Source organism: Stegostoma tigrinum, chromosome 27 (genome assembly GCF_030684315.1).
Source record: "Stegostoma tigrinum isolate sSteTig4 chromosome 27, sSteTig4.hap1, whole genome shotgun sequence".
NCBI lineage: Eukaryota > Metazoa > Chordata > Chondrichthyes > Orectolobiformes > Stegostomatidae > Stegostoma > Stegostoma tigrinum.
In genome coordinates this window covers 49,210,524-49,235,812 of record NC_081380.1, presented here as the reverse complement: position 1 = coordinate 49,235,812, position 25,289 = coordinate 49,210,524, and the positions used below count along the sequence as shown (strand labels likewise).

Here is a 25,289-nt window from a genome sequence, read left to right as displayed (position 1 = left end):
GAGGGTTCAGAGGAGGTTTACCAGGATGCTGCCTGGACTGGAGGGCTTATCTTATGAAGAGAGGTTGACTGAGCTCGGACTTTTTTCATTGGAGAAAAGGCGGAGGAGAGGGGACCTAATTGAGGTATACAAGATAATGAGAGGCATAGATAGAGTTGATAGCCAGAGACTATTTCCAAGGGCAGAAATGGCTAACACGAGGGGTCATAGTTATAAGCTGGTTGGTGGAAAGTATAGAGGGGATGTCAGAGGCGGGTTCTTTACGCAGAGAGTTGTGAGAGCATGGAATGCGTTGCCAGCAGCAGTTGTGGAAGCAAGGTCATTGGGGTCATTTAAGAGACTGCTGGACATGCATATGGTCACAGAAATTTGAGGGTGCATACATGAGGATCAATGGTCGGCACAACATCGTGGGTTGAAGGGCCTGTTCTGTGCTGTACTGTTCTATGTTGTATTATTTTGTGAGTGAGAGAATAGCGTCAATGATGGCAGAATGGAAATTGGGTGCAGCATGGAAGAGGCTACAGTGTCATGGAGAGTCCTGTATCGGACAGGAGAGCAGTACTGGGTTGTTGAGAGGGGGAAGAAAGGGAAGCATGGGGCTGCGGAGGAGACTATTTCAGAGTGTTTAGGGTAGGGAGTGTATGAGGTAAGGAGTCGGACAGTGAGCTCTAGGTGCCAGTGATTGGAGTAGGGGTGGTATTGAGATTATGGCAGGGAGCAGTGCCAGTGGGATCAAAGGAGACTGGGAAGGCGGGGTTTATGAGGTCGACGTATCAGGAACAGCTGCATGACGGGACCGGGGCGCAGAGGTTGTTGGGAGTTGTAGTCCGAGCTGCCGTTGGCGATTGCGTGTGCCAGAACGCTGAGTGCGGGAGCCGCGACGGATCGAATATTAAACGGAGGAATTGAGGTGAACCAACAAAATTTGAAAACCGATATGACAAATTGATTGTTGTGAATTAAGGCTCGGTAAAGATTTCCTGTTAGTCTGCCTTGTTCCCACAGGCGCCGCCGGCAGAAGATTTCTCCATTTGTGGTTCTCGGCCCCAACAAACCGGCAACTGACCTCCGGACAACCCTCCCCCCCCCGGGGCACGCCCCCTCCCCAACTCTTCCCTCAGGGGGCAACCCTCACCCCCGGGCCACAATCCCTCCCCAACAACCCCCCCCCCCTTCCCCCCGAGGACACCCCCTCCCCAACACATGCTCTACCCTTGGCACACTCACCGCCCCCCCCCCCCGAGGAGCACAGCCCCTCCCCAGCACCAGCAGGAACACCCTTCTCTCCCTCTCCTCTCCAGGGCACCCCCTTCTTTTTCCGTGCACCCATTCCCCCCTCCCAGCCGCACCCCCCCTTCCCTGGTGCACTTTTCATTCCTCCCTCCCCCCCCCCCACCGGATCTCCTTGTCCCTCACCACCCCTCCCCCTCCCAACTCTCCAGGATCCCCTGTTACCCCACATCTTGCCCAATCCCATCCCCTCCCCCAGGAGTGTGTCTTCCTAGCCAATAACATCCATATCCCACAAATGAATAAAACACACTAATGCTGATAGTTTTCAAGAAGACCTGTAGCTCGGGTTGTAGATGAAGTTGTAGACTTGCTCGCTGAGCTGGGGCATTTGGTTGCGAATGTTTCATCCCCCTGCTCAGTAATGTCGTTACTGTGCCTCCGGTCAAGCGTAGGTGTTCTGTCCAGCTTATTATTTATGTGAGAGATAATGGGAACTGCAGATGCTGGAGAATTCCAAGATAATAAAATGTGAGGCTGGATGAACACAGCAGGCCAAGCAGCATCTCAGGAGCACAAAAGCTGACGTTTCGGGCCTAGACCCTTCATCAGAGAGGGGGATGGGGAGAGGGAACTGGAATAAATAGGGAGAGAGGGGGAGGCGGACCGAAGATGGAGAGTAAAGAAGATAGGTGGAGGGAGTGTAGGTGGGGAGGTAGGGAGGGGATAGGCCAGTCCAGGGAAGACGGACAGGTCAAGGAGGTGGGATGAGGTTAGTAGGTAGCTGGGGGTGCGGCTTGGGGTGGGAGGAAGGGATGGGTGAGAGGAAGAACCGGTTAGGGAGGCAGAGACAGGTTGGACTGGTTTTGGGATGCAGTGGGTGGGGGAGAAGAGCTGGGCTGGTTGTGTGGTGCAGTGGGGGGAGGGGATGAACTGGGCTGGTTTAGGGATGCAGTAGGGGAAGGGGAGATTTTGAAACTGGTGAAGTCCACATTGATACCATATGGCTGCAGGGTTCCCAGGCGGAATATGAGTTGCTGTTCCTGCAACCTTCGGGTGGCATCATTGTGGCAGTGCAGGAGGCCCATGATGGACATGTCATCAAGAGAATGGGAGGGGGAGTGGAAATGGTTTGCGACTGGGAGGTGCAGTTGTTTGTTGCGAACTGAGCGGAGGTGTTCTGCAAAGCGGTCCCCAAGCCTCCGCTTGGTTTCCCCAATGTAGAGGAAGCCGCACCGGGTACAGTGGATGCAGTATACCACATTGGCAGATGTGCAGGTGAACCTCTGCTTGATGTGGAATGTCATCTTGGGGCCTGGGATGGGGGTGAGGGAGGAGGTGTGGGGACAAGTGTAGCATTTCCTGCGGTTGCAGGGGAAGGTGCCGGGTGTGGTGGGGTTGGAGGGCAGTGTGGAGCGAACAAGGGAGTCACGGAGAGAGTGGTCTCTCCGGAAAGCAGACAGGGGAGGGGATGGAAAAATGTCTTGGGTGGTGGGGTCGGATTGTAAATGGCGGAAGTGTCGGAGGATAATGCGTTGTATCCGGAGGTTGGTAGGGTGGTGTGTGAGAACGAGGGGGATCCTCTTTGGGCGGTTGTGGCGGGGGCGGGGTGTGAGGGATGTGTCGCGGGAAATGCGGGAGACGCGGTCAAGGGCGTTCTCGATCACCGTGGGGGGAAAGTTGCGGTCCTTAAAGAACTATTATTTATGTGCCTGGGTTTGCTATCCATATTATCAACTGCCCCCACATCCTCACTCCCTCCGAGGTGGCAGAATAGCCCACAAACCAACAACCATCCTAAGACAACTGTGATGAACGTAAAGGATCCAAAACCCAAAACCAGCAAAACTGGGATAATACACAAAATACCATGCAGGGACTGTGAGAAACACTACGTAGGCCAAACCGTAAGAAAATTGACAGTACGGATACATGAACACCAACTATCCACCAAGAGACACGACCAATTCTCACACGTCTCACTACACACGGACAACGAGGGACACAAATTCAACTGGGACAACGCATCAGTAATCATGCGAGCCACAGACACGCCAGGGAATTCTTGAAGTCCTGGCATTTCAACCAGAACTCCATCAGCAAACACGTTGAATTAGACCCTGTGGACAAACCACTGAAAAACAGAACTGGAAGTGGTACAAACCATCCCAGTAAACCAAGGCATATAAATAACAAGTGGGACAGAACGGCACTGCTTCACCAGAGGCACACCTACGATGTTACCTACCAGGGTAATGAAATGTTTGGAATCAAACACACTGGTTCGGTGAGCAAGTCTACAACACATTTAATGCTATTTATTTTCTAAATGTAATTCATGACTGTATGTATTGATTTCATTTAGCAGAGTCTGAAGGGAGTCATGTCAATGTTGGGCACCTTGCCAGTGGTAGCAGAAGAGCTTCTGAAGAAAGTGAGACAGGTGTATCAAGAACAGTCACAATGTGAGTGAGTGGGAAATCGGGCTGGTCATGTGGGCTTATATGGAGAAGCAGAAACCAACAGGTATTCTGTTGTTGTATTCTCTATTGCTCACATCTTTGTAGCTACTTTATAAATGTCCCATGTATTGTACGTGTACTGTGCCTTTATCCACACTGAGCGATGTCCATGATGTTGGGATGGGCTCCAGTTAGAGTTTTCACACTGTGAGCCTTTCTCAAATTGCTGAAGTCCAACATTGAACCATAGTTGGAATAATTATGTATGCAGTTCTAATGACATGACAGAAATGTTAATACAGACATTTCCAGAGAGGATTTACAGAGGTGATGTCAGAAATGCCGAGGTACACGTATCAGAAAAGGATTCACAGTCTGGCCCTCCTTTCACTTGAAAACAAGAAGCCTGTGTTTCTTTTATCTTAAATAGTGATGCAAGTTAGATGAATTAAGCATCTGTTTAAATTGGTCATTTATCCATTTGTCACAGCTTGTAGACTAGCAGGGCTTGATTTCCAGTGCACTCTTATTCCCAGCTCATAACACAGCAGAGATTGCTGATGCTCATAAAACTGAACTTTTTGTCACCCGTATAAACTTGAAGGATAGAAGGTGGAAGATTAAAAAGCAAACAAGCATCCATGGTAAAGAAGGGGCAGCTGAGAATGGAGATAACAAAGTGTGGAGCTGGATAAACACAGCAGGCCAAGCAGCATCTCAGGAGCACAAAAGCTGACGTTTCGGGCCTAGATCCTTCATCAGGGAGCTCTCTGATGAAGGGTCTAGGCCCAAAACATCAGCCTTTGTGCTCCTGAGATGCTGCTTGGCCTGCTGTGTTCATCCAGCTCCACACTTTGTTATCTTGGATTCTCCAGCATCTGCAGTTCCCATTATCACAGCTGAGAATGGAGTTCTTTCTCTAAGTGGAAAGGAACGTGTAGCGGGAGAAAATGAGAATTTAATGCCTAATATCTCCATTTTTAAAAAGGGAACACTATTTGGAATGCTAGAAGTTGTGAGGATACCCCATGGGATTTACTTGGGAGTTCGGAAGAGTGTGTATAAAATTGAGCTTAGAACGAAAATGCCACTGATCAGTTTGTAAGTTTAATAATAATTATAGGACCAAAGGTGAACATTGCTGAGTGCAGGAGCAATGAATAAGGCAGATGAGAGAGAAAAAAGATTTCTGTCAAAAAGTGTCACCACCTTTCTCAAATGATGCAGCTAAGAATACAACTAAATTAAAGGAGACGGGAGATACTTAAGCTGTTGCTGGAGATGGACTCGCTTTTTTTCCCCAGAGAGTGGATTCAAAGGCAAAGTTTTAACAAATGGAATTTAGTGAGGGTAACTACCTGTACCTTTGTGTATAGCTCACTTAGAATGTGACTTAATGTTTACATTAAGCCTGATGAAATTTCAAATCATTATGATCCAGAAGGAGGCAGTTGAGGGGACAGCATTTATGCAGTGGACACAGGCTTGGAGTGCAGAGGGAGAAAGATTGTTGATGGTTCAGAATAAGTGATGAGAATGTGAAAATGGCAGAACAAGGGTGGTGTGTAACTGCCAGACTAGAAACAACAGACAGTCCCACTTGGGTGGGAGGAGGACACAGTGACAGAAAATGTAACAAGCCAGCAGGACACTGGAGAAATACTGGCCAGGGGAAGGTTGGGGTCATGCTTGCACACAGACCAGAAATGTCAGCAAAGTCACCCAGTTTGCATTTAGTTTCTGCAGTGTAGAGTCGGTCACATTGGGTGCAGCAAATACAATACATGAGATCGGAGGAGGTACAGGTGAAATGAACATAGAACAACACGGTACAGGCCCTTTGGCCCACAATTTTGTGCCAAACTTTTACCCTAAACCTGTCTATTTAACCTCCAACCCTACCTTATACTATCATCCATATGCCTATCTAATAGCTGCTTAAATGCCCCTAATGAGGCCGACTCCACTACCTGTTCCGACAATGCATTCCACGCCCTGACCACTCTCTGAGTAGAGAACCTGCTTCTGACGTCTCCCCTATATCTACCTCCACTCACTTTAAAACTGTGCCCCCTCATAATAACTCTCTCCGCCCTAGGAAAAAGCCTCTGGCTGTCCACTCTATCTATACCTCTGATAATTTTTTACACCTCTATCAAGTCCCTTCTCATCCTTTGTCGTTGTAAAGAGAAAAGCCCTAGCTCTCACAACTTTTCCTCGTAAGATCTTCCCTCCATTCCAGGCAACATCCTGGTAAATCTCCTCTGCACCTTTTGCAACGCTTCCACATCTTTCCTGTAATGAGCTGACCAGAACTGGACTCAATACTCCAGATTTGGCCAAACCAGGCTTTTGTACAGCTGAAGCATAACTTCACGGCTCTTGAACTCAATCCCTCTATTCATGAAAGCTACCACATCATACGCCTTCTTAACAACTCTATCCACCTGGGTGCCAGCTTTCAGGGAAGTGTGGACATAAACCTTGGGGTCCCTCTGCTCCTCCACACTGGCAAGAATCTTTCCGTTAACCCTGTATTCTGCTTTCAAGCTTTTCTTTCCAAAATGAATCACCTCGCATTTTTCAGGGTTAAACTCCATCTGCAACTTTTCAGCCCAGCTCTGCATCCTGTCAATGTCCCTTCTGTAACCTAGAACAGTCCTCTGCACTGTCCACAACTTGACTCACCTTTGTACCATCCACGAACTTACTAATCCACCCTTCTACTCCTTCATCGAAATCATTTACAAAAATCACATGTAGAGGAGGACCCAGAACAGACCCTTGTGGCACACCACTTGTAACTGAGCACCATGTTGAATATTTTCCATCCACTACCACCCTTTGTCTTCTCAGGGTCAGCCAATTCTGAATCCAATCTGCCACATTTTCCCCCTATCCCATGCCTCCTTACCTTCTGCACAAGCCTACCATGGGAAACCTTTTCAAACGCCTTAAGTCCATGTATACCACACCCACTGCTCTACCTTCACCCACGTGTTTGGTCACCTCTTCAAAGAATTCAGTAAGGTTTGTGAGGCATGATCTACCCCTCACAAATCCATGCTGACTAACATGAATCAAACTGTGCCTTTCCAAGTGATCATAAATCCTGTCTGTCAGAGCCTTTTCCAATAATTTGCCTACCACTGAAGTAAGGCTAACTGGCCTGTAATTTCCGGGATTATCCCTATTCTTTTTTGAACTAGGGAATGATGTTTGCCCCTCCAATATTCCGGCATTACACCCACGGTTAGTGAGGGCAAAAAGATCATCGCCAAGGGCCAACAATCTCTTCCCTCGCTTCCTGTAGAATCCTTGGATAAATCCCATCATGCCCGGGGGACTTATCCATCTTCAAGTTCCTCAAAATTCGTAGTTCATCTTCCTTACTAACATCGACCTCCTCTAGCCTACCAGCCTGTTTCACCCTGTCCTCCTCTACAACTAGGTCTTTCTCAGTTGTGAATAAAGAAGAAAAGTATTCAGTAAGGACCTCTCCTATCTCTTTAGGCTCTGTGCACAAATTCTCTTTACAGTCCTGATTAGCCCTACCCTTTCTTTCGTAATTCTCTTATTCCTCATGTACATGTAAAAAGCCTTGGTGTTTTCCTTGATCCTACCTACCAAGGTTTTCTCATGCCCCCTTGTAGCTCTCCTAAGCCCTTTCTTCAGTTCCTTCCTGGATAACTTGTATCCCTCTGGAGCCTTTTCCATTCCTTGTTTCCTAAACCTTACATAAGCATCCTTCTTCCTCTTAACCAGTCGTTTGATTTCTCTTGAGAACCAAGGCTCCCTCATTCGACAGCATCTTCCTGCCTGCTGGGGACAAACATATCGAGCACACGCACCATGCATTTGCAATCTCCACATTTCAATAGTGCTCTTCCCTGACAGCATCTATTCCCATTTTATATAAATGTTTTAGAGGAAGGTGTAGGTGGTCTGATTAGCAAGTTTGCAGATGACACGAAGATTAGTGGAGTAGCAGATAGTGAAGGGGACTGTCAGAGGTTACAGCAGAATATAGATAGATTGGAGAGTTGGGCAGATAAATGGCAGATGGAGTTCAATCCAGGCAAATGCGAGGTGATGCATTTTGGAAGATCTAATTCAAGAGCAAACTATACAGTAAATGGAAAAGTCCTAGGGAAAATTGATGAACAGAGAGATCTGGGGGTTCAGGTCCTTCGTTCCCTGAAGGTGGCAACGCAGGTTAATAGAGTGGTCAAAAAGGCATACGGCATGCTTTCCTTCATCGGAGGGTATATTGCGTACAAGAGTTGGCAGGTTATGTTACAGTTGTATAAGACTTTGGTTCGGCCATATTTAGCGTACTGCGTACAGTTCTGGCCGCCACATTACCAAAAGGATGTGGATGCTTTGGAGAGGGCGCAGAGGAGGTTCACCAGGATGTTGCCTAGTATGGAGGTGCTAGCTATGAAGAGAAGTTGAGTAGATTCGGATTATTTTCATTAGAAAGATGGAGATTGAGGGGGGAGCTGATTGAGGTCTACAAAATCATGAGGGGTACAGACAAGGTGGATAGCAAGAAGCTTTTTCCCAGAGTGGGGGACTCAATTACTAGGGGTCATGAGTTCAAAGTGAGAGGAGGAAAGCTTATGGGAGATATGCGTGGAAAGTTCTTTACGCAGAGGGTGGTGGGTGCCTGGAACGCATTGCTAGCAGAGGTGGTAGACACAGACACTATAGTGTCTTTTAAGATGTATCTGGACAGGTACATGGATGGGCAGGGAGCAATTGGACACAGACCGTTAGAAAATAGATGACCGGTTTAGACAGAGGATCTAGATCGGTGCAGGCTTGGAGGGCTGAAGGGCCTGTTCCTGTGCTGTAATTTTCTTTGTTCTGTGTTCCCCAGTTCTTGCCTGACAGAATTGTAATTACCCTTGCCCCAATTATAAACCTTACCCTGCTGTACGTACCTGTCCTTTTCCATGACTATTGTAAAAGTAACAGATTTGTGATCGCTACCGCTAAAATGCTGTCCTACCAACAGGTCTAACACTTGCCCCGGTTCATTGCCAAGCACCAAATACAAAGTGGCCTCTCCTCGTGTTGGTCTATCTACATGCTGTGTCAGGAATCCTTCCTGAACGCACTGGACAAAATCCACTCCATCTGAACTGTTACAACTAAAATGTTTCCAATCAATATTTGGAAAGTTGAAGTCACCCATAACTATAACCCTGTGATTTCTGCACCTTTCCAGTATCTGCCTCCCAATCCATTCCTCCACTTCTCTGCAACTATTAGGGAGTCTGTTAAAAACAAACGCAACAAAGTGACTGCTCCTTTCTTGTTCTGGGTCTGGACCTCAACCCAAACTGACTCTGTAGACATATCGTTCTCAAACTGCCTTTCAGTAGCTGCTATACTAGTCCTGACTAGCAATGCCACGCCGCTGCCTCTTTTTCTGCTCTCCCTATTTCTTTTAAAGCATCTAAATCCCAGAACTTGCAACAGCCATTCCTGTCCCTGATTTACTCAAGTTTCTGTAATGGCCACGACATCGTAACTCCAAGTACTGACCCATGCTCTGAGTTCATCTGCCTTATTTCTGATATTTCTAACATTAAAGTATACACACCTCAAATCATCCCCGTGTCCACAATTACACTCCATCCACCGTGTTTCTTTACTAACAAACTCACTCCCTGTACTGTCCATTGGAAAGCTGAATACCTCATCCTCTGAATTACAAATCCAGTTCCCCACCCCCTGCCAATCTAGTTTAAACTATCCTGTATAGCTCGAGCAAATCTCCTCCCCAGGATATTTGTGTCCTTCTGGTTCAGGTGCAACCAGTCCCTACTGTACAGGTCCCACCTTCTCCAGAATGTGCTCCAGCTATCCACATAATGGAAGCCCTCCCTCCTACTCCAGCCCTGTAGCCGCATGTTTAGCAGCACTCTCTCCCTAGTTCTTAAATCGTTATCATGTGGCACTGGTAGTAATCCAGAGATAACTTCCCTGTTTGTCCTGGACTTCAGCTTCCAAACTAACTCCTGTACTCACTTTTCACATTCTCAGTCCTTTATCTGCCTATGTCATTGGTATGGATGTGTACCATGACTGCTGGTTGCTCACCCTCCCCCTTTAGGATCTTGAAGACACAATCCAAGACATCATGGACCCTGGCATCCGGGAGGCAACGTCCCATCTGTTCATCTCATTCGCGCCCACAGAACCCCCTGTTTGTGTCACTTACTGTCGAATCCCCCACTACAATTGCTCTCCTATTCTTGCCCCCCTTCCCTTTTGTGTCACAGGGCCAGACTCAGTGCCAGAGACCTGTCTGCTATGGCCTTCCCCTGGCAGGTCGTTACCCCCAACAGTATCCTAAACGGTATCCTTATTATTGAGGGGAACACCCACAGGGTCCCTCCACTGTCTGCCTGATCCCTTTCCCCCTCCTGACAGTCACCCACCTGCCTTTTTCCTGTACCTTGGGTGTGACCACCTCCCTGTAACTCCTCTCTACCACCTCCTCAGCCCCGTGAATGATCCGGAGTTTATCCAGCTTCAGCACCAATTCCCTAACATGGTCTGTGAGGAGCTGGAGTTGGATGAACTTCTCACAGGTGAAGTCAGAGGCGGACACCAGCAGTGACTTTTACCTCCCACATCCTGCAAGAGGAGCATGCAACTGCCCTAGCTTCCATTCCCTCTACTCTAGATTTCCAGAGGAATAAAAAAAGCCTTACATTACCGAACCTCCACATGGTTTTCTTTTGGTTAGAGGAGGACGCTGGGTGGGAGACACTACATGTGTTGTGTTTTGCGTTTAGCCAATGTCCGAATATATTATTCACTTCCTGGCTCATGTCCTGACCACTCCTGCCGCTGAAAGCAAAGAGACCGCTGCTGCACGAGGTAAGTTTTTATACAGAAAAGCTTACCTTCCCAACTACACCCTAGCTTGCATCCTCACCACTCCCGCAGCTTCACTTGGAAATACTGTTTCGGCCCTTGGATGGTGAGCAGGGAGGAAGTGAAGGGGCAGGTGTTGCACTTCTGTAGATGCATGGGAAGAGCAGATGGTGTTATTAGTGGTCAGTGAATGGATTAGGATGCCCGGGAGCGAATGATCACTGCAAAATGCAGATGAGGGAGTGAAGGAAAGATGTGTTTGCTGTGGTGTTCTGCTAGAATTGTCTGAAACGGCAAAGAATAATCATTTGTGTGTACAGGCTGTTGGGATGAAGAGTGAGAACAAGGGTTTCTCGATCACACTGTTGTGAGTGATGGGAAGGGGCAAGGGCAGAAGCACAGGTAATAGTTTGGATGTAGGTCAGGGACCTACCAACCTCAGTGGGTGGGAAATCACTGTTTTAGAAGAAGCAAGCCATATCAGCAGCATTGTTTTGAAGGCGGCATCATCGGAACAGATACAACATAGGCAAATGAACTGGTAGAATGGGATGGAGTCCTTGCAGGACATGGAGTGTGAAGTGCTATAGTGAAGGTAGCTATGGAAGTCTGTGGCTTTGTAGTAGTACGTGTTTATTCCCCAAAATGGAGACAGGCCAAGGAAAGGAAGAGAAGTGTTGGAAGTGGATGATGTGAAAGTTACAGAAGGGTGGAAATTATGGCAAAGTGAACGCATTTTTTAAGATCCAGGCGGGAGCATGTAGTGGCATCGAAACAGTCATTGATGTACTGAAAAAAAGAAAGTAAGTTGCTGAAGCGGTGCATTGTAGGACTGGAGCAAGAATTGTTCCACATACCTCATGAAGAGGCAGGCAGAACTGGGCCCCGTGCAGGTGCCCATAACATCCTCATTGCTTAAGCCCAGCGAAATTAACTGAAATGAAAACAGAAATTTCAAAATAAACAAAGTTAAATGCCTTTTTAAACTCACTCCACTAAACCTAACTAAAGCAGTTGGATTTCTCCAGTGGAATTAGTTCCTAAACCTGAGAGTTCAATTTAATACTGTGTAGATTTGAGAAGTAAGTGCAGTGACGAGAACAAAGATTATTTAGGTAGAATTGGCAGTGCCTCTTTGCTTTTTAAGATCAATATATTAAGGAATACTGCCAAGTACCATAACCATCAGCAAAAGAAATACCAACTTTTGTTATTCCAGGTCAGAAATCAGATAACAGCAGGTTATCGCCCTGAAGAAGGGTCTAGGCTCAAAACGTCAGCTGTCCTGCTCCTCTGATGCTGCTTGGCCTGCTGTATTCATCCATCTCCACACCTTGTTATTTGAAATTGCATGTTTTCCAAGTGTTGCCCCTTCGTTAGGTGGAGTAACAGAGAAGCACATAGGGCACAGAATTTATGTGCAGAGAGAACAGTGGGGCAAGAGATTAAAAGATCATACAAATGGTGTGAGTGGCGTGTGAATGGGCTGAAGATTAGGTCTCTGCAGGTATCAATAGTGTCAGACAGTGTGAGTGAAGTCTCAACGTCTGAATAACGAGCAAAAGGGTGGCCTAAATTCCAATTAAATAAGACAGAGAGATGGTTACAACAAATTAAAAATAAGATGGTTTTGGAAACAAACCGAATATTTACAAAAACCACTAAGTGACTTTGGAAGTAAAGCTTTTATCAGAGACACGAGAGAATAGCATTTAGTTTCTTAGGAGCACAAAAGCTGATATTTCAGGCCTCGACCCTTCGTCAGAAATCTAGGCCCAAAATGTCTGCTGATAATAAAATGTGAGGCTGGATGAACACAGCAGGCCAAGCAGCATCTCAGGAGCACAAAAGCTGACGTTTCGGGCCTAGACCCTTCATCAGAGAGGGGGATGGGGGGAGGGAACTGGAATAAATAGGGAGAGAGGGGGAGGCGGACCGAAGATGGAGAGCAAAGAAGATAGGTGGAGAGGGTGTAGGTGGGGAGGTAGGGAGGGGATAGGTCAGTCCAGGGAAGACGGACAGGTCAAGGAGGTGGGATGAGGTTAGTAGGTAGCTGGGGGTGCGGCTGGGGGTGGGAGGAAGGGATGGGTGAGAGGAAGAACCGGTTAGGGAGGCAGAGACAGGTTGGACTGGTTTTGGGATGCAGTGGGTGGGGGGGAAGAGCTGGGCTGGTTGTGTGGTGCAGTGGGGGGAGGGGATGAACTGGGCTGGTTTAGGGATGCAGTGGGGGAAGGGGAGATTTTGAAACTGGTGAAGTCCACATTGATACCATATGGCTGCAGGGTTCCCAGGCGGAATATGAGTTGCTGTTCCTGCAACCTTCGGGTGGCATCATTGTGGCAGTGCAGGAGGCCCATGATGGACATGTCATCAAGAGAATGGGAGGGGGAGTGGAAATGGTTTGCGACTGGGAGGTGCAGTTGTTTGTTGCGAACTGAGCGGAGGTGTTCTGCAAAGCGGTCCCCAAGCCTCCGCTCAGTTCGCAACAAACAACTGCACCTCCCAGTCGCAAACCATTTCCACTCCCCCTCCCATTCTCTTGATGACATGTCCATCATGGGCCTCCTGCACTGCCACAATGATGCCACCCGAAGGTTGCAGGAACAGCAACTCATATTCCGCCTGGGAACCCTGCAGCCATATGGTATCAATGTGGACTTCACCAGTTTCAAAATCTCCCCTTCCCCCACTGCATCCCTAAACCAGCCCAGTTCATCCCCTCCCCCCACTGCACCACACAACCAGCCCAGCTCTTCCCCCCCACCCACTGCATCCCAAAACCAGTCCAACCTGTCTCTGCCTCCCTAACCGGTTCTTCCTCTCACCCATCCCTTCCTCCCACCCCCAGCCGCACCCCCAGCTACCTACTAACCTCATCCCACCTCCTTGACCTGTCCGTCTTCCCTGGACTGACCTATCCCCTCCCTACCTCCCCACCTACACCCTCTCCACCTATCTTCTTTGCTCTCCATCTTCGGTCCGCCTCCCCCTCTCTCCCTATTTATTCCAGTTCCCTCCCCCCATCCCCCTCTCTGATGAAGGGTCTAGGCCCGAAACGTCAGCTTTTGTGCTCCTGAGATGCTGCTTGGCCTGCTGTGTTCATCCAGCCTCACATTTTATTATCTTGGAATCTCCAGCATCTGCAGTTCCCATTATCTCCAAAATGTCTGCTGCTTGGCCTGCTGTGTTCATCCAGCTCCACACTTTGTTATCTCAGATTCTCCAGCATCTGCAATTCCCATTATCTATGATAGCATTTAGTTTCTGGCCTGCCAGCTGAGTTGTGGAAGGGATTGAGTGCTGAAGGTTGCCAAGTGGCAGCCTCTGGAATTTATTTTCTGTTTTGCCACAGACCTAAAATATTTGTAAGGATGCAATTCTGTCTGTCTCTTTTTTGTTTTCCCTTTTTTTTCCCTTTTTTCTTTCCCTCTTACTTGCCCTTTTTCTTTTTTCTCTTTCTTTTCCTTTTCCTTTTTCTTCTTTTCCCTTTTCTTTTCCCATTTTTCCCTTCTCTTTTCTCTTTTTTCTTTTGCCTTTTTTTCTTTTGCCTTTTTCTTTTGCCTTTTTCTTTTGCCTTTTTCTTTTGCCTTTTCTATTCCTTTCTCTCTCCCCCTCCCCCACTCTCTCTCTATGTGTATTAATGTGTATTTAAAATATCTGTGAAGTATTTCCTGAGAGTCGGACAAAGCTTCAGAAATCATTATCTCTGACCTCAAGTACTCTGAAAGCCACAATGTTAAGTATTGCCGGAAGATTGTCAGGGCCCATAGCTTCTGCAATGTCCAGTGTCTCCAGATGTTTCTTGACATTACACGGAGTGGACTGAGGAGGGATATCAGGGGAGGATGCAAAGTAGGACCATCCACTCAGCCCTTCTAGCTGAGATGTTGTGAATGCTTTAGCCTTATCTTTTGCACTGATGTGCTGGCCTCCCCCCAACATGGAGGATGGGGGTGTTTGTGGAGCTGACTCCTTCATTGAGTTGGTTAATCATCCACCACCAATCACCAGTACAACACAGTGGCTCAGTGCACCAGGGTTTGATTCCACCCTCGAGTGACTGTGTGGAGTTTGCACCCTCTCCCCTAGTCTGCGTGGGCTCTGCAGGGTGCTTCACTTTCCTTCCACAAGCCAAAGACTTGTAGATTAGGTGGATTAGCCATGCTAAATTGCCCTTAGTGACCAGGGATATGCAGGCTAGGTGGATTAGTCATGGTAAAAGGAAGGGTTACAACAATAGGCGAGGATGAGGTCAAGTGTGTTTTTCCCTGTTGTTGGTTCCCTTATCACCAGCTGCAGACACAGTCTAGCAGCTATGTCCTTTAGGACCTGACCAGCTTGATCTGTCGTGCTGCCACCAAACCGCTGTCAGTGGCTCTGAAGAATGAGATCCAAAACGTTAACTCTGCTTTGTCTCCGCAGATGCTAGCCGACCTGTTCAGTTTTTCCAGCAATTTCTGATTCTGATTTTCAGAGCATTCAGAGGTAGGCTAAGCACTTTTCAGGACCAAGAGTGACCACCTTATGACCTCTGTGATGAAGGGTCTAGGCCCAAAACGTCAGCTTTTGTGCTCCTGAGATGCTGCTTGGCCTGCTGTGTTCATCCAGCTCCACACTTTGTTATCTTGGATTCTCCAGCATCTGCAGTTCCCATTATGTCTGATACAACCTTATGACCTGACATGAGTTTGTATCATGTAAAGTCAGAAAATTTCAGGGCAGAGTAGCCATTACCTGTGAAGATAGCTTTGATGCATTCTATTGCAGCATCAAGGTTGCATTGAGAACAAATAACTCAGGCCTTACTTGTTTGTGAAGGATTCCTACATGTTTGTGAAGACCGCAAAGGACTTGCAAATTGATAGTTGTGCAGTATCCATGTGCATGTTTGATTTTGTTCATCTATTCACCAGTGTATCACTTAAAGTCATTGGCAGCTGTGGGAAATGAAGAGGCAGTGCTGTGCTGCAGGGTAGAAGGATGGATAGAGCTGGAGGACAGCAGGGAGGGAGTTTTGCAGGCTAGTGCAGTGAGCTCCTGCTGATTTCACGCGCCCCCCCCCCCCGGCCAACCCAAAACATCTAGCTAGCATTGTAATCAGAGATAATGGGAACTGCAGATGCAGGAGAATCCAAGATAACAAAGTGTGGAGCTGGATGAACACAGCAGGCCAAGCAGCATCTGAAGAGCACAGAAGCTGACATTTCGGGTCTAGGCCCAAAACGTCAGCTTCTGTGCTCCTAAGATGTTGCTTGGCCTGCTGTGTTCAGCCAGTCCCACACTTTGTTATCTTGACATCTAGCTAGCATGCTAACTCTCACCACCACAGGTGTTACTGCATTGATATTATTTGCTGAATAGCTTGACTTGGGAGCTGAATTTTTGTTTTTAGTTTAATTAGTTTCTGTTCTGGGTATGATCCATGCTATGTGACTGTTCTTGTTTGATTAGATTTGAGAGGATATACTTGTGAAATGGGCACTGACAAAGCTTCCTTGATTCTTGTGTTTTGCAGTGACAGATGAACTCCTTCTGGCGTGAGTACTCTTAGGAGAGTTTCTCCATCTGTTCTTTGGTTCTGAAATCATTCAGTAAATGTCTTGGCTAATTGTAGGAGATGCTTTAATGGTGTTACTTTGATTGTTGGCAATAATTAACACTTATAAATTAATCTTTTATAGACTATTCACAGAAGTTTCCTGAGCGTTTGTTTCAGTGAGTGTATCTAAAGTTTGCATATGAACAGTGCTTAAATCTGCAATTCCTGAATTGAAATATTCACTCACTACAAGTCGTGATAAGCCTGTCACATAATGCATTGTAACTTCAAATGCTTGATGAAATGATCAACTTTTCCAAATATTGACTGGGAACACTATCGTTCGAGTACTATAGATGGGTCAGTTTTTGTCCAGAGTGTGCAGGAGGGCTTCTTGACACAGTATGTAGATAGGCCAACAAGGGGCAAAGCCACATTAGATTTGGTACTGGGTAATCAGCCTGGCCAGGTGTTAGATTTGGAAGTGGGTGAGCACTTTGGTGATAGTGATCACAATTCTGTTATGTTTACTTTAGTGATGGAAAGGGACAGGCGTATACCACTGGACAAGAGTTATAGCTTAGGGAAAGGCAATTACGATGAGATTAGGCAAGATTTAGGGGGCATAGGATGGGGAAGGAAACTGCAGGTGATGGGCACATTAGAAATGTGGAGCTTATTGAAGGAAAAGCTCCTGCGTGTCTAGATAAGTATGTACCTGTCAGGCAGGGAGGAAGCTGGACAGTGCGGGAGCCGTGGTTTACGAAGGAGGTGGAATCTCTGGTCAAGAGGAGGAAGGCGGTTGATGTTAGGATGAGATGTGAAGGCTCAGTTAGGGCACTTGAGGGCGACGAGGTAGCCAAGAAAGACCTAAAGAGAGAGCTCAGAAGAGCCAGGAGGGAGACATGAGAAGTTGTTGGTGGATAGGATCAGGGTAAACCCTAATGCTTTCTATAGGTATTTAAGGAAGAATGACGAAAGTAAGATTAGGCCCAATCAAGGATAGTAGTGGTAAGTTGTGTGTGGAGTCAGATGAGATAGGGGAAGCGCTAAATGAATATTTTTCAACAGTATTCACTCTAGAATACGACAGTGTTGCCGAGGAGAATACTGAGATACAGGCTACTAGACTAGGTGGGATTGAGATTCACACGGAAGAGGTATTAGAAATCCTACAGAGTGTGAAGATAGATAAGTCCCCTGGGCCGGATGGGATTTATCCTCGGATCCTCTGGGAAGCCAGAGAGGAGATTGCCGAGCCTTTGGCATTGATCTTTAACTTATCATTGTCTACAGGAATAGTGCCAGATGACTGGAGGATAGCAAATGTGGTTCCCCTGTTCAAGAAGGGGAGTAGAGACAACCCTGGTAATTACAGACCAGTGAGCCTTACCTCAGTTGTTGGTAAAGTGTTGGAAAAGGTTACAAGGGATAGGATTTATAATCATCTAGAAAAGAATAAATTGATTAGGGATAGTCTGCACGGTTTTGTGAAAGGAAGGTCGTGCCTCACAAACTTTACTGAGTTCTTTGAGAAGGTGACCAAACAGGTAGATGAGAGTAAACCGGTTGATGTGGTGTATATGGATTTCAGCAAGGTGTTTGATAAGGTTCCCCACAATAGGCTATTGTACAAAATGCAGAGGAATGGGATTGTGGGAGATATAGCAGTTTGGATCGGAAATTGGCTTGCTGAAAGAAGACAGAGGGTGGTAGTTGATGGGAAATGTTCATCCTAGAGACCAGTTACTAGTGGTGTACCGCAAGGGTCGGTGTTGGGTCCACTGCTGTTTGTCATTTTTATAAATGACCTGGATGAGGGCGTAGAAGGATGGGTTAGTAAATTTGCAGACGACACTAAGGTCGGTGGAGTTGTGGATAGTGATGAAGGATGCTGTAGGTTGCAGAGAGACATAAATAAGCTGCAGAGCTGGGCTGAGAGGTGGCAAATGGAGTTTAATGCAGACAAGTGTGCAGTGATGCACTTTGGTAGGAGTAACCAGAAGGCAAAGTACAGGGGTAATGGTAAGATTCTTAGTAGTGTAGATGAGCAGAGAGATCTCGGTTTCCATGTACACAGATCCTTGAAAGTTGCCACCCAGGTTGACAGGGCTGTTAAGAAGGCATACAGTGTTTTAGCTTCTATTAATAGAGGGATCGAGTTCCGGAACCAAGAGGTTATGGTGAAGCTGTACAAAACTCTGGTGCGACCGCACTTGGAGTATTGTGTACAGTTCTGGTCGCCGCATTATAAGAAGGATGTGGAAGCTTTGGAAAGGATGCAGAGTAGATTTACTAGGATGTTGCCTGGTATGGAGGGAAGGTCTTACGAGGAAAGGCTGAGGGACTTGAGGCTGTTTTCATTAGAGAGAAGAAGGTTGAGAGGTGACTTAATTGAAACATATAAAATAATCAGAGGGTTAGATAGGGTGAATAGAGAGAGCCTTTTTCCTAGGATGGTGACAGTGAGCACGAGGGGACATAGCTTTAAATTGAGGGGTGAAAGATACAGGACAGATGTCAGGGTTGTTTCTTTACTCAGAGTAGTAAGGGAATGGAACGCTTTGCCTGCAATGGTAGTAGTTTTGCCAACTTTAGGTACATTTAAGTCGTCATTGGATAAGCATATGGACGTACATGGAGTAGTGTAGGTTAGATGGGCTTGAGATCGGTATGACAGGTCGGCAGAACATCGAGGGCCGAAGGGCCTGTACTGTGCTGTAATGTTCTATGTTCTATCTCAGTTTATGTGGTTAAGAATGCAGACTTGTTCTGCACCAGTACATCAAAACACAGATATCTATAGTATTTGGAATAATGAACTGTCCTACCAGCTAGCAATGTTGGTGAACCTATACTCCGTGGACTGCAGTGCGTCAGGAGTCCTAGTCTTACAACACGGAGACAGGCCCTTCGGCCCAAACTGGTCCAAGCTGACCCAAATGTCCATTCACGCTAACCCAATTTCCCTGCACATAGCTCATGTCCTTCTAAACCTTTCCCATCCATGAATCCTCAGACGACATGTCCATCCTGGGCCTCCTGCAGTGCCACAACAATGCCACCCGAAGGTTACAGGAACAGCAACTCATATTCCGCTTGGGAATCCTGCAGCCCAATGGTATCAATGTGGACTTCACAAGCTCAAAATGACCCCTCCCCCTACCGCAACCCAAAACCAGCCCAGCTCGTCCCCGCCTCCCTCACCTGTTCTTCCTCTCACCTATCCCCTCCTCCCGCCTTAAGCCGCACCTTCACTTCCTACCGACTAACCTCATCCCGCCCCCTTGACCTGTCTGTCTCCTCTCCACCTATCTTCTCCTCTATCCATCTTCAATCTGCCTCTCTCTCCCTCCCCTATTTATTTCAGAACCCTCTTCCCCTCCCCCATTTCTGATGAAGGGCCTAGGCCCGAAATGTCAGCTTTCCTGCTCCTAAGATGCTGCTTGGCCTGCTGTGTTCATCCAGCTCCACACTTTGTTATCGTGTATTCACCCAATGTCTTTTAAACGTTGTTAATGTACCCACCTCAACCATTTCCACTGGCAGCTCATTCCGTATGTGTACCACCCTCTGTCTAAAGAAATGTTGCCCCCAGGTTCCCATGTGTTGTTTCCCCACTTACCTTGAACTGATGCTCTCTAGTCCTGGATTCTCCAACTCTGGGGGAAAAAGATTGAGTGCATTCACCCTATCTATGCCTCTTGTGATCTTATACACTTCTTTAAGATCCCCCCTCAGTTTCCTACACTCGAAAAAACAACCTCTCCCTATAACTCAGTCCCTTAAGTGCTGGCAACAACTTTGTAAATTTCTTCTGCACTCTTTCCAGTTTAACAACATCCTTCCTTTTACTCCGAGTGCGGCCTCACCAACATCCTGTACAACTGCGACATAACTTCCCAACTCCCATTCTCAGTGCCCTGACTGATGAAGGCCAGTGTGCCAAGAGCTGCCTTCACTGCCCTGTCTACCTGTGACTCCACTTTCAGAGGACTGTGCACCTGAACTCCAAGGTCTGTCTGTTCACTACACTCCTTAAAGCCCTACCATTCATCATGAAACTCCTACCTTGCTTTGACTTTACAAAATGCAACACCTCACACCTACCTATATTAAAGCCCGTTTGCCATTTCTCAGCCCACTTCCCCAGCTATCAAGGGCCTGCTGCAATTTCTGATAACCTTCCTCACTGTCCGTGGTACCACCTATTTTATTGTCATCCACAAACTTTCTAATCATGCCTTGTACATTCTCTTCCATGTCATTGATGTAGATTACGAGCAGCAGTGGGCCCAGCACCGACCCCTGAAGCATACCACTAGTCACAGGCCTCATGTCTGACCAGCATCCTTCCACTGTTACTCTCTGCTTCCTACCATTAAACCAATTGTGTATTTAACCCAGCTCTCCCTGGGTTCCATGTGATCTAACCTTCCAGAGTAGCCAACCATATGGAACGTTGTCAAAAGGCCTTACTGAAATCCATGTAGATCATGTCTCCCGCCCTGCACTCATCAACTTTCCTGGTCACTTCATCAAAGAACTCTTAACAAATTTGTGAGGCGTGATCTCGCATGCACAAAGCCATGCTGATTACTCCGAATCTTGAAAAACAGATTATTATGATCGATCAAGAATTCTGTCTTGCGTAAGATTTGAAAATGAACAGTAACAATAATGTCATGTTTTTAAAAACAACAAATGGTGGAAATCACAGCAGGTCAGGCAGCATCCATGGAGAGAGAACGAGCCAATGTTTTGAGTTTAGATGACCATTCATCAGAGCTGATGTGACCTGTTTTTGTTGTTCAGGTCAAAGTTTATTAAAGCTACCATTAAATCAAAATAGCACATGCACAGATACAGAGAGTCATAGTTTTGATTGCATAGTTTTTGAGTTTATGTCTGCAAAAAGATTTCCTGTATCTCAAATAAATTTTGAGACTGTTACGACCCACTTGGAAAAGTATGTTGATTCTCGAGCCCCACTACTCTTAGTGTCACCACAGACAGTAACCCTGTAATCAAAGCACATAAGGTCTGTTACAGAAGTTACCAAGTTACAGAAAACACTGGCCAAGTTTCTTTACTTAACAAGGAATATTGTTTATTATGAGTAAGTTAGTTCTAATCAGAAGTAAACAGCTGTGAGCTATCAACATATGGTTCTACTAGTTAAGACTCTAACCCCCTTTTAAAACACCTATATAGGCAGACATGGAACAGTACTGCACACAAACAGGTCCTTAAGCCTGTACCGATCATAATCTCATCTGCCTGCACATGATCCATACCCCTGTATTCTCTGCCTGTTCATGTGTCTAAATGCCTGTTAAACTTTGCTTCTACCAACTCCCCTAGCAGCCATTCCAGTTACCTACTGCTCTGTGTTTTAAAAATACTTCCATCACACGTCTCCTTTAAACCCCATCTCCACCCCCACTCTCACCTTAAACCTATGCTCCCTAGTATTTGACATTTCCACCCTAGGAAACAGACTCTGACTGTCCACCCTATGCATGCCTCTCATCATTTTGCATTCTTCTATCAAGTTGCCTCTCAGGGCAAAAACAATCCACATTTGTCCTTAAACACGGGTGAGGTCCGGGAGATCTGTAGAATTGCTAATGTTGTCCCCTTGTTTAAGAAGAGTAGCAGGGATAATCCAGGTAAATATCAAACAGTGAGCCTGACGTCACTGGTAGGGAGGCTGCTGGAAAAGATACTGAGGGATAGGATCTATCCCCATTTGGAAGAAAATGGGCTTATCAGTGATAGACAACATGGTTTTGTGTAGGGAAGGTCATGTCTTACCAACATAATAGAATTCTTCGAGGACATGACAAAGTTGATTGATGAGGGAAAGGCTGTAGATGTCATACACATGGAAGTCAGTAAGGCGTTTGATAAGGTTCCCCATGGCAGGCTGATGGAGAAAGTGAAGTCACATGGGGTCCAGGGTGTGCTAGTTAGATGGATAAAAAACTGGCTAGGCAACAGGAGACAGAGAGTAGTAGTAGAAGGGGGTTTTTCAAATTGGAGGCCTATGACCAGTGGTGTTCCACAGGGATCTGTGCTTGGACCACTGTCGTTTGTGATATATGTAAAAGATTTGGAGGAAGGTATAGGCGGTTTGATTAGCAAGTTTGCAGATGACACGAAGATTAGTGGAGTAGCAGATAATGAAGGGGACTGTCAGAGATTACAGCAGAATATAGACAGATTGGAGAGTTGGGCAGATAAGTGGCAGATGGAGTTCAATCTAGGCAAATGCGAGGTGATGCATCTTGGAAGATTTAATTCAAGAGCAAACTGTATAGTAAATGGAAATGTCCAGGTGGAAAATTGATGTTCAGAGAGATCTGGGTGTTCAGGTCCATTGTTCCCTGAAGGTGGCAACACAGGTCAATAGGGTGGTCAAGAAGGCATACGACATGTTTTCCTTCATCGGACAGGTATTGAGTACAAGAGTTGGCAGGTCATGTTACAGTTGTATAAGGCTTTGGTTCAGCCACATTTAGAGTACTGTGTACAGTTCTGGTCGTCACATTACCAAAAGGATGTGGATGCTTTGGAGAGCGTGCAGAGGGGGTTCACTTGGATGTTGCCTGGTTTGGAGGGTGCTAACTATGAGGCAAGGTTGAGTAGATTAGGATTATTTTCATTAGAAAGATGGAGATTGAGGGGGGATCTGATTGAGGTCTACAAAATCATGAGGGGTATAGACAAGGTGGAGAGTAAAAGCTTTTTCCTAGAGTGGGGGACTCATTTACTAGGGGTCATGAGTTCAAAGTGAGAAGAGGAAAGTTTAAGGGAGATATGCTTGGAAAGTTCTTTACGCAGAGGGTGGTGGGTGCTTGGAACGCGTTGCCAGCGGAGGTGGTAGACGCAGGCACAATAGTGTCTTTTAAGATGTATCTGGGCAGGGAGCAAAGGGATACGACCCTTAGGAAATAGATGACAGGTTTAGACAGAGGATCTAGATCGGCACAGGCTTGGAGGGCCGAAGGGCCTGTTCCTGTGCTGTAATTTTCTTTGTTCTTTTTTCTTTATCCCACCTGTCCTTATAGCAAGTATGCCAATCGAGGGAACATCCCAGTAACCTCTTCTGTACCTTCTCCAAAACTTACACATTCTTCCTATGGTGTAGCAACCAGAACTATACACAGTGGTCCAAAAGTCTTGTGCAGTTGCAACATGACTTGAGAATATTCAATGCCCCAGAAATGCTTCGATGCAGACAAACAAAAAGAAGCTTTATTTGGTTTAAGGTAACACAGGGTGGGGCTGGAGGAACACAGCAGGCCAGGCAGCATCAGAGAAGTAGGAAAATTGACGTTTTGGGTTGGGCCTGCTGTGTTCTTCGAGCTCCACCCTGTGTTATCTATGACTCCAGCATCAGCAATTCTGTTTTTTCCTTGGTTTAACTCGTTTTCTGGCTCTTCTATCATTGGAATTTGATACATTTATGATAGTTTGTAGAACAGCATACTCTTCAAGTTACGCCATTCACTCCGTTAGATATTGCTGTTGTCAGATTACAGGTGTTGTCTGTTGATTCATTGAAGGATGTCAGTGCTATATAGTCTTCCTGTCAAACATATCTGTGGTGCACTGTTCTTGTCGTACAAGCTAGTGATGTCTAATATCCCTGACGAGTACGCCATTGTTGTATATTTCTGCCATTGGGTGTACCAGTGTTACAGAGGTCTCTTTTTGGGTATACCATGCTATTACAGTGTTCCTGTCAGATATCTTACTGTTGTCTAGTGCCCTGTCAGATATACCACCATCGTGCAAGGTTCCAGCCGGGCACCCCATGGTTGGGCATATGATGTTAAATTGGTGAAGAGGAGATTTAATAAGGGTGTTCTCAAAAGTGATGAGGGATCTAGAGTGTGCATTAACTGAGAAATTGACCATTTGGAACGTATGGAATATATAAATAGTGTGTATTAAACAATGCATATTCTTGATGCAGGGATTCTAGGTCAGAGGTTGTGTTGCCAGTTGTTATTTCAGCAGATCAGTTTTAGTTCTTAAAAACCAAAAGAACTGCGGATGCTGTAAATCAGGAACAAAAACAGAAGTTGCAGGAAAAGCTCAGCAGGTCTAGCAGCATCTGTGAAGAAAAATCAGAGTTAACATTTCCGGTCCAGTGACCCTTCCACAAAACCTGAGGGGTCACTGGACCTGAAGCATTAACTCCAATTTTTTTCTTCACAGGACCTGCGATACCTGCTGAGATTTTCCTGCAACTTTGTGTTTTGTTCCAGTTTTAATTCTTGTTGCTGAAACCATGCAAAACTGATGCATAACCTACAGGAGTTCATACCCACGCCTGCACCCCCACGCCCCTCAGCTAACAACCATACCTACATTTTGCTATCCACACCTGCTCACATACCTACACCTCGAGACTTTGGTTTACACCCACTCTTGCATGCTCACACTCAGTCACACCCAGAGACACACACAGACAACAAGCTCATTCTCAGCTACACAACATGAACAACTTCTCTCAGTCACACTTTGATCAACATCTCACCTGCATGCACACTCACACACACATTAACAATACCCGTAGCCACATTCTCATTCTCACTCATGCTGACAATCCCTCCCACTCATTTTTCATGCTTGCACTCCTATTCAATACCCACAGTTTCATTCACATGCTTACCCGTAATCTTACCCACTCCCTCATGCACACTGACAACCACACGCACACTTGCACCCACATCCCCACACACTCACTTTCTCACTCTCAATCACCCATATATGCATCTACCTACACCCTCTCTCTCACCAAATACTTTCTCACATACGCACTCATGCCTGTGCGTGTGCTCACATCCAAGCTCACGGTAGTCATACATTCTCTCTCCTCCTCAAAACCACCTATGAAAGTAAACTCATTCAAAGACATATTATCGGAGCTCTACCCGGCAAGGTGTTCCTATACCACATCTATCAGTGGTGTAAGTATTTTTATTCTCCCTACATTTGTATTCTCTGTAGTCAGCTGTGTATAACCATGACCTCCCAATGTTAATGCATATTCCATAAAAGCAGCTCATATTAATTACTCAGGAAAGATAAAACCCAAAGATGGAAAGAAAATTGAACTGGTGATTGATTAATCTGGGAAAAGAAGA

The 25,289-nt window shown here is 46.3% G+C and overlaps 1 protein-coding gene across 11 annotated transcripts in view; it reads left to right on the top strand.

Moving 5' to 3' along the window:
* Positions 1-799: 799 nt before the first annotated feature.
* zswim7 (zinc finger, SWIM-type containing 7) overlaps positions 800-25,289 on the top strand; it is a 48,640-nt gene continuing 24,150 nt past the window's right edge. For 8 of the 11 annotated variants that reach the window (XR_009447324.1, XR_009447323.1, XR_009447322.1 and 5 more), the window contains exons 1-3: positions 813-913; positions 3,599-3,698; positions 16,105-16,126. Coding sequence is in view for 8 of the 11 variants with exons in the window: in XM_059655473.1 (XP_059511456.1) it covers positions 3,617-3,698; positions 16,105-16,126 (104 nt within the window). In the remaining 3 variants the exon portion in view is untranslated. Of the gene's footprint in view, positions 914-3,598; positions 3,760-16,104; positions 16,127-25,289 lie in introns of all 11 variants that reach the window. The other 3 variants (XM_059655469.1, XM_059655470.1, XM_059655471.1) reach the window with 3 other exon arrangements.